At 56.9% G+C, this 9,762-nt stretch overlaps 1 protein-coding gene across 1 annotated transcript in view; it reads left to right on the top strand.

Moving 5' to 3' along the window:
* ADCY5 (adenylate cyclase 5) overlaps positions 1 to 9,762 on the top strand; it is a gene marked incomplete at its 5' end in the record, with an annotated part of 169,859 nt that overhangs the window by 99,372 nt on the left and 60,725 nt on the right. Inside the window, 4 exons of the mRNA XM_006772897.2 lie at positions 5,619 to 5,730; positions 6,509 to 6,636; positions 8,611 to 8,769; positions 9,654 to 9,762. Coding sequence (XP_006772960.1) covers positions 5,619 to 5,730; positions 6,509 to 6,636; positions 8,611 to 8,769; positions 9,654 to 9,762 — 508 coding nt within the window. The remainder of the gene's footprint in view (positions 1 to 5,618; positions 5,731 to 6,508; positions 6,637 to 8,610; positions 8,770 to 9,653) is intronic.

The raw sequence follows: 9,762 nt of genomic DNA, 5'->3' as shown, positions 1-9,762 counted from the left end.
TGAGTGATGAGCTCCATCACGGAAAGAATTAAGCTCGTAAGTCAAGGCCCCACTGTGTGTGTGTGTGTGTGTGTGTGTGTGTGTGTGTGTGTGTATAATTGATTTCAGAGAGGAAGGGGGAAGGAAAGATGGAAACATCAATGATGAGAGAGAATCATTAATCGGCTGCCTCCTGCACACCCCACACTGGGGATCGAACCCACAACCCTGACTGAGACTAGAACCACGAACTCCTGGTTCGATGCTCAACCACTGAGCCACACCAGCCAGGCCTCTTGGCATTTCTTGAGTACCCCCCCTGAGCAATGCCGAGGAATGCAGGAGGTCAGAGGGGCAGGACCTCGCGATGTCGGCTGCCCAGACCACTTGGCGAACTCAGCTCCTGGGTGTTCAGATGCTGCCGGATGTGACAGCGTCATCTCGTCACAGGGCCCGTTGGCAGCCAGAGGGAGCGTCAGTGAGGAAATGTGCCTCACCGAGCACGCACGTGGTGAAGCTGGGCTGAGGCAGTGACAGATGGCTGAAGGGCCCATTGTGGTCATTGGGACAGCGCCTGCCCGCTCCTGCCTCTGGAGTGGAATGCAGGGGCCGCGAGTGACGGATGGCAGGCAATTAGGGAGGCACGCACAGCAGAGTGGGTCTGCCCGGCTTCAGCGCACATTGCCAACACAAGCTCTCAAGTGGGAGCTAATCGATGAATTAGCACCTCACGGCACAGCTGCTTGTAAAACGGCCTTCAGAATGACCAAGGAGCAGGGCATGGACGCTGGCCAGTGAACAGTCTGCCTTGGCTAACCCTCGTCCAGCAGGAGCCTCCCAAAGTGACAGTCACTGAGCAGACCGCCCCCCCCCCACGCCCCCCATGGCAGGGGAGTGTGACTCCGAGGGGGGCGGGGGGATGTGGAGGTGGCAGTGTTTCCACGACGTGTGGGAGAGGCTGCAGGGCTTGGGGTTGGGGTCTCTGAGGCCTTGTCGACGCTGCCATGTGGGGTAGAAGCCCTGATTTGAGCCCCCTCCGCCCAGTTGGCTGCTTGCTCTGTCCTACCTCCTGACAGCAGGAGCTGTAGCAGCCTGCCCTCCCCGATTCCTCAGCAGCTGCTGAGGGTCCCGGAGGGGCCTTGGAAGAGTAGATTCCAGGAGGCACACACCTCTGTGTCCAGTATCTCCTGGAGCCCCTTTGGGCGCCGGGCCCCAGGCTCTGCAGGTGCGTGTCTCAGATGGCAGGCTTGGGGCTCTCGGAGGCCCGGGGAGAAGAAGGAAGGGCTACTAGAGCTGCTGGTTCTGCCGCTTCGTTGCTTTGAAACGATGACTATTCTCTTTTATTCAGCCAGTATATATTAGACCCTTACCGGCTGAATTTTGTCCCTCTAAAAGGTATCTTGAGATCCCTGGTATCTGTGAGTGTGACCTTACTTGGAAGTAGAATCTTTGTAGATGAAATCAAGTTAAGAGGGGTCTGGCTGGAGGAGGGTGGGCGCCTCATCCAAAACGACTGGTGTCCTGATCTGAAGAGGAGCCTGTCCTGTGAAGACAGATAGACAGGAAGGATTCCACGTGAGGACGCAGGCAGGGATGAGCGTGGAGCAGCTGTGGGCCAGGGCTTGACAGCAACCACCAGACAGCGGAAGGAAGGCTTGTACCCAGAATCCCAGAGGGAGCATGGCCCTGCTGACACCTTGGTTTCACACTTCTAGCCCCAGAACTGTGAGAGAATATATTTCTGTTGTTTTAAGCCAAAGTTTATGGTACTTTGTTACCTACTGTGTGCTAGGTATAGTGCTAGATGTATATGGTTGGTTGGGGTGGGGACAGATAGAGCAGAAGGCAAGTAGACATGACCTCTCCTCATTTATTCGGTCAGTCCATTGAACGTTTTATTGAGCATTTACTCTGTGCCAGACGTGGTGTGGGGCTGGGATATAGCAGTTCATGAAATCGACCAAACTCCCTCCCTTAAGGAGTTCACTTCCTAGTATGAGAGACAGACAGGAGCATAATGATAAGTGACCACCACAGTAATATAAAAAGTATATTAAATGGTGAAAAGCGCCAGGGGGAAGGCCGAGCAGGGAAGGGAGAGAGACATGGGAGGGGCTGTAGAGTTAAATAGGGTGGTGGAAGCTGCCTTGGGAGGGTGACCTTTGAACTAGTACAGGCTTCTCAACCCTGGCTGCCTTTTAGAATCACCAGGGAAGCTTAAAATAAAGCAGAACAAAAGCAATCAGTAGCAGAACCCCACCCCAGGTCTCTCTGAGACCTCTCCTTATGAAAGCTCCCAGGTGGTTCTGACAGGCCCCAGGCCTAAGGACCACGGGTCTAGCAGGGTGAGTGCTCCCTGTGGCCCAGCGAGGGCACGTGTCGGGAAGGAGGATGGCCCAGGCCTGGCCGTGTCCATGCCTGGCAGACAGACCCCTGTGTTGCCTTGAGTGACTTAGGTGAGTTTGGGTAGGTGCCCCTGGTTCACACACATCTGCCTCATGCTCCCCAGGCAATTCCTTCTCTTTCTTTCTTCTTATCTGGCCTCTGCCAAGCCCAGGGACGTTTTTCCTTCCTATTGTGGGGTCTCACCGGCCGTGGGCCCAGAGGGGAACAGCCCCTGGGCCTGGCATCACTGGCTGTGCATTCGAAATCGTGAGGCCAGCTGACCGTGCTCCTTGACCCTGAAGCAGCCAGTTTTGACCCCGACTTGCTTTGATTTCCTGAGTCAAAGAAGAATGTCCAGGACAGCGATGTGAGGGTGCTTTTCCCAGGCGAGGAGAGACCTTTTCCCGCCTCCTGGGCGGAGTGGGGCTGCTGCCTGAGAGACGGAGCTCGGGAAGTGGCAGGCGGGCCAGGATGGGGTCTGCACTTGGTGAGGAAGCCAGAGCAAGACCTGGAGCCCTTAGCTTCCCTCACTCGCTCCTTTCCCGCCAGCGTGCGGCAAGCCCGAGACTCCCTGGGCCGGCGCTGAGCCTGTCTGCATGTCAGACACCAGGCATCAAAGCGTGCTGGTGATCCCGACTGCCTTTCATCTCTGAGCACTCCGCACGCGGCTGCCCGCTCCTCGAGCAGCTGTCTGATGTCCAGAGTCCTGTGGCCTGAAGAGACAGTGTCTCCCCGCTGCTCCTCCTGCTCCCCACTTTGTCTCCTTCCCCTCACTTGTCTCATCTCTCGTGTCCCCCCATTTCCCCACTCTCTTTGGCTTTCCTCCTGCAGTTGTCTTTGCTGATCCAGGCTGGGATCTGAGTGGCTAGAGGACCCTGGATGCCAGGAAACAGCACTGGGTTCAGCACCTGGGGCTGCGCTCCCGTGCTTGCCCTGGGAGGTGACAGCCTGGCTGCAGCCCCAGGGGGCACTCCCTGCGTCCACTGCCCCTCGGGAGCTGTCAAGCAGCCGCTGAGTGTGTGCCCACCTACAACAGCCCATGTGCCCCTCGCCTCCCTCTGCCCCGCACATAATGCCAGGCCACTGACAGATGCCTTTATTTCCTTAAGATGACTGTGGGCCATCAGACAGCGTACTGTTTATTGGTCCAACTCCTGGACTGTGGAGCTAAGTTGCCTGTGTGGCCTTGGGTAGGTGACTCAACCTCTCTGGGCCTGTTTTTTCTCCTGAAAAAGAAGCTTAGATGAGTTCATGTAAAGTGATTAGAACAGTGTCCAACTTTTTGTTTTGTTTTAAATAATTATTGTTGACAGTATTACATTGTCTCCCCCCCCCTCCTTTCCAAATGTTTTTAAATGTAGGTTTCATTAGTATGCAGATGTGGTGAGCCGGGAGACGATTTCCATCGAAAAGATAGTTTGTTACAGTTCCTGAGGGCTGAGGGCACACCATGTCCTGGGGGCCAGGCAGGGAGGCACCAGGGTTGGGCAGGAGGCAGAATGAGGGGGAAATGTGGGCAAAGCCTTCATTGTGGAAGGAACAGGTGAGACGGGGTGAGTGGGCTTAGGACTGCCCCGTGTCTGGCACCTGTCCCTGGTGGTTCAGGCCGGGACTGGTGGCCGGGGTGTGAGAACCTGACTGGGGCGGGGGGCGGGGCCCACCCTGAGGGGAGGTGCTGACTCCGGGAACTGGCTGCCGGAGGGAAGGCTCCCCAGGGTGAGCAAGGCCCCAGATGTCAGACGCGAAATAAAGACATGCTTAAGGCACCCACACATTTTCAGAATAAAGTGACAACATATGTTTAGTCCTACATTCTTCCTTTAGAGCGGGGCTCAGTTCTGGAGCCTCCGGGGCTGGGGCGTGTGGAAGCAGCACAGGCCTGGGGGAGCCTGACTTGCCGCGGTCTCCGGCTTCTTCCCTGAGACGGACACAACGAGCCCATGCCGGCCTGGGAGTAGCTCAGCACGTGAGAGTCACTGGGTTTAGTGACTGTGTGTCCATTTCAAGAAAAAAAAATTCTAGGGGCCCTTATACATCTGGCCCTGGGTCCTCACCTCTGGTCATTTTTATGAAACAAAAATGTTCAGTCTTGGAAATACGAGCCTCAGAAGCATAGAAGCTCCGCAGTGTGCCACGCAGGGACCGGCTGGTGCATTTGGTGGGCACCCAGGGCGAGGTGGGGGTGGGGGGTAGGTGAGGCCAAAGGAGCTGGTGGGGACCAGCTGGGCTTTCAGAGATGCCTCCTGGCTGTGTCCCCCTTTATCTCCCCTCAGCCTCCTCTAGTTCGTCCCTTTAGCAGTGGTTCTCAACCTTCTGGCCATTTAAATACAGTTCCTCATGTTGTGACCCAACCATAAAATTATTTTCGTTGCTACTTCACAATTGTAATGTTGCTACTGTTATGAATCGTAATGTAAATATCTGATATGCAGGGTGTATTTTCATTGTTACTAAATCAGCTCCACCTTAATTTGCATTAGATTTTAGCTGAAGAAAATGCCCATAATTGAAAACTGGAAATCCCTGGCTATCCTCTGCGTGACCAGTAATAATGGAGGAACTGGATGGACTAAGCTATTGAGACCCATGTATACACTAAGGCAGTGGTTTTCAACCTTCCTAATGCTGCGACCCTTTAATACAGTTCTTCATGCATGTTGTGACCCAACCATAAAATTATTTTCGTTGCTACTTCACAATTGTAATGTTGCTACTGTTATGAATCGTAATGTAAATATCTTATATGCAGGATGGTCTCAGGCGACCCCTGTGAAAGGGTCCTTCCACCGCCAAAGGGGTCGCGACCCACAGGTTGAGAACCGCTGCTTTAGAGGGTTTCTTTGGGATGGAGAGCCCGGGGCTGGAGTCCCATGTGCATGAAGTGAGGCCTCATGAGGCCGCCATTCGGTCCATCCCAGGCCCAGCCACCTTGAGGGGTGGCTCCGGGTCCAGCAGGAGCAGGCCCAAGAGGTGATGAGGATGGGGGCCTGGGTCTGTGGTAAACTCCGGCCGACACACCCTTCAGGCCCCCTTTTCCTCCCGGGTAGCAGCTAGAACCCAGAGAGGACTGCAGCTGCTTCCTGAGCAGCAGGGAGCGTCCGCATGCTCGGGTCCCCAAGCTGGGCCTCCGTGGGCTCTCTCCCCAGCAGCGGCGGAGCCCCCAGGATTGTGCTGGCCTGAGGCCTAGGGTGGCCCTGGCCGCGTCCCCCTGCCCGTCCTCCCTCACTGGGGTCCTCCTCCGCCTGTCTCCCCAGCATCCTGTTCGCTGACATCGAGGGCTTCACCAGCCTGGCGTCCCAGTGCACTGCCCAGGAGCTGGTCATGACCCTCAACGAGCTCTTTGCCCGCTTCGACAAGCTGGCTGCGGTGAGTCCCCGCCCGCCCGCGCCCTCCGCACCAGAGTGCCTCCGCCAGGGCCAGCGGGAGGGCCTGATCTGGGCTGCCTGAGCGAGGGTGCCCGTGGGCAGGACCCGATGACCTCCAGGGGCGGGCACGGGGCCAGGGTGTGCCCTGCCTGGCAGAGCCTGCTGTTGGGAACTGGTGACTGGCGCAGGTGGCAGTGTGCTCACACCCTGCATCAGCCCCGGCCACACACTCAGTGGGAGATGCTGTGAGTGAGCCCTCCGTCAGTGGGAGGGGTTTGAGGCCCTGTGGGTAATACTGCCCTGATTCCCGAGGAATTTGTTTGATGGGACAAATGAGGTGCCATAGAGCCGTTTCCTGGTGAGGCTGGTGAGTGATCGGAGAATGAGTCTGGACCCCAGCTAACCTGCAGACAGCCTGCTCCCCCACAACCCCGGCCCCCACACACACACCCGCCAGGGGCTTCCAGAGAGAGGACTCTTCCACCTTGGGACAAAGTGGAAGTGACACCCAGGGAGGGGGGACCCCTAAAAGTGAGTTCCCAAGCTTGGGGAGGCTGGAATGCTTCCCTGAGGGCTGCTCAGCCTGTCCTCTGTCCCCGGGGCTTTTGATAAGCCTGTCCCTGTCCCAGGACGGGGCGCTCATGGGGACTGGGTCTGTGCTCACTGCCCTAAAAGGCAAGTTATTCCAGGCATGGAGTGAATCTGTTTGCTTCCCGTTTCTTTCCCTCCCACTTCACTTTCCTGCTATTTTTAATTTTAAAAATTAATTTGCTTTCCAGGAGAATCACTGTTTACGTATAAAGATCCTGGGGGATTGTTATTACTGCGTCTCGGGGCTGCCTGAAGCGAGGGCTGACCACGCCCACTGCTGCGTGGAGATGGGCATGGACATGATCGAGGCCATCTCGTAAGTGCCCGTCTCCAGGACTGCCCATCTGCAGGGAATCTGTCCGTCTCAGGGCGCTGTCTCTCTTCAGGGGTCTGTCCATCTCCTGGGAGACCGCCTGTCTATAGACGGACTGGCCCACAGCCCACATAACTGACTGGCCACCTGGTTGGACCAATGGAGTCCGGAAACAGTGGGGCAGAGCCGTCTCCCGAGGACCACCTGGCCTGACGGGAGGGTTGGTTTGCACCTGCAGGTGTTGAGCCTCCGCCTGGGCTCCCTTCACCCACAGCAGCCAGGGAGGCTTTCCCCTGAGGGAGCATGTCCTGCAGGAAGGGAGGGCTTTGCAGGGGCTGGGTCCCCTCTGCAGGAGCGGAGGACAAGCCGCAGCCGTGCCGTGTGGGGGCCTTGCCCTGCAGTGGTCCCTTGTGTCCTCACCATCACCCAGGTGGGCATAGGACCCCACCCCCCGCATTTCTATCAGATGAGAAAGGTTGGGCTCACGGGTGAATAGCTCCCCAGGGTAATAATATTCCTAGGCAGGGAGTGTCAAACACAGGTGTTCCCATTTAAGAATATCCATCCATCCTGGGAATATGGCAGAAAGGGTTTGGGCCAGTTTTTGGTCATTGTTGGCCATAGAAGGAGCCCCTGGTCATTAGAAATCCTGAACAAGCCAAGCTTACATGCCACCCAGGGAGCAGGTCAGAGATTGCATCCAGGTTCAGTAACTTTGAACTTTAGACATAGCCTGGGCAGGGGCAAAGGGACAGCCACAGGGGGCAAGGTCAGAGGTCGGAGTCGCTGGCCCAGAAGTGGCTGGGTCCGGTAAGTTTGGCTCAGTCCCCCATGGGCCTGGGCTCACCAGTGGGTCCCTCACCCGGAAGCGTGGAGTCCGTTGAGGGAGAGAGGCTGGGGCTCCATGCCCTGAGCCCAGGCGTGCCCCCAGGTAAGAGAGGTGCACTGTGGTGGGAGGTGTGAAGGAGGCAGCCATTGATTACACTGAAAAGACCTAGAGAGGCTGCATGGAGGAGGTGGCCCTGGAGGTAAGCCAGAAAGGTAGAATGAGATAGCACCAACCTAAGCAAGTGGCCAGAGGCCAGATGAAAGGAATGGCTCCAGTAAACTATTTGCAGACTTGGTCCCAGGACAAGAGAAGTGATGGATGACATAAATCTTCCCTGGTGGGGTGGGCTGGAGCCCTTGTGGTCAGCCCGCCAAGTCAGACTGCTGGCCCACAGCTGGCTAAGTGGGCTCATCCCCAGCGTGTCTGGGAGGGTCCAGGTCCCTAAAACGTGCATCCTGTGTACTTTACCCCAGAACGCCTGACCCTGGGCCCAGACACAGACCTGGAGATGGATAGCATTTGTCCTACTCCCTTCCCCACAGAGGATACAATCTCTGACCTACTCCCTGGATGGCCACCTGTCTATTGGGGACCCCCTGGGCAGCAGAGACTGGAGCTGTCTTCTAGCCCATCGGGGACACCTAGTCCTTACCCCTGCCTAGGCTCCCTTCTTTCCTGGCAGACGCATGTCCTCAGTTACCCACCTTTCCTCTCTTGGCCAGCGATGTGGATAAAGCCAAGAGCATTATATGAATGGGGTATGTATTGGCTGTAACTTCCCCGTCGGGCTCAAGTTGGCACTAATATTCGTTTGCATTTTCGAAACACAATGTCATGGACTGAGGGTAGCAATGGCTCCTGGTGCCCTAGTCGGAGGAAGCAGAGGGGCCTGGGTTTTAGTGTGAGGTGTCACGCCACCTTGTGGCCAAGTCAGGAAGCAGCACCTCACAGTTCGCAGCTGAGCTCCAACGCCCAGCCCCGCCCTGCAGGTTGGAGGGTCTCAGACTGGGTTTGGACTGGCCTAGAGAGAAATGACTTTTGACCCCTGCACCTTCTGACACATCCCCTGACCTGCCTTCCAGCCTCACCCCCACTCTGTGTGCCCGGCCCATGACCCTCTCCCAGCCTCACCCCTGCTCCATCCCCAGGTTGGTCCGGGAGGTGACAGGGGTGAACGTGAACATGCGCGTGGGAATTCACAGCGGGCGAGTACACTGCGGTGTCCTTGGTCTCAGGAAGTGGCAGTTCGACGTCTGGTCTAACGACGTCACGCTGGCCAACCACATGGAGGCTGGAGGCAAGGCTGGGTGAGTGAGGGCTGTGGGCAGGGCCCCGACATAGCCTCCTCCCCAGGCTCACTCAGGACCACAGGCGTGAGGGGCAGGGCTGGAGTGGGCAGGATGGAGACGCTTGAAACCCTGGGGGTGGCAGAGTTTAAGCAGAAACTATTTAACCTGACAATTTACGTACAGGACACCAGGGCAAGTGGTAGGGAGCATCAGGTCAGCTTCCCGGGCCTTCACCCAGAAACTGTTTACACAAAACGCGGTGGCTGGTGAGATGCGGGAGGTAGGGCAGAGCTCTGGAGGAGGGAGGACCCACAGATAAATTCTGGGGTATCCAGGGCAGAAAGCAGGTGGGATGAGCTGGTCGGGACGAAGAGCAGGATTTGGACAGATAAGGAAGGTGGGGTAGGGAGAGTGTCAGGCTGAGGGGTGGGGCGAAGACAGACATGGGACAGGAAAACATATTGCGTCCAAGGAATGGAAGTAGAGCAGATGGCTTTTTAGGGACCAATGGGAAAAGCGGTGTTAAGAAGGGCAGTCATGCCAGATGGGGGTTTGGACGCAGCCGGTAGTCAGTAGGAGCCCCTGCTGGCTCCTGGCCAGGTTTGCAAAGTTTGAGCCTGCAGGCTGTGTTCCTGGCCGGGTAAAAACGTGTTGTGTGGTTATAACAATGTACCACAGATGTGAGGTTGTGTGGCCGGGGGGTCGCGAGCTGGGACGGACCCTACCTGAGCCATTCGATGACATTGGAGGGAAACAGGACGTCAAGTGGGGATCGAGCTGGGGTTGGCTTCAGAGCCGCACTTTGGATCGGGATTGAGTCGGTGCATCTGGGTTCTGCTTGGCAGCTAGAGCTCTGAATTCACGTTTTCTCCCTCCTGTCCCGCCTCCTTCTGCACCTGTAGACGCATCCACATCACCAAGGCCACACTCAACTACCTGAACGGGGACTACGAGGTGGAGCCAGGCTGTGGGGGCGAGCGCAACGCCTACCTCAAGGAGCACAGCATCGAG

The sequence above is a fragment of the Myotis davidii genome, unplaced genomic scaffold (assembly GCF_000327345.1).
Source record: "Myotis davidii unplaced genomic scaffold, ASM32734v1 scaffold745, whole genome shotgun sequence".
In the NCBI taxonomy this organism is placed as follows: domain Eukaryota; kingdom Metazoa; phylum Chordata; class Mammalia; order Chiroptera; family Vespertilionidae; genus Myotis; species Myotis davidii.
This window is presented reverse-complemented; position numbering and strand designations above follow the sequence as displayed.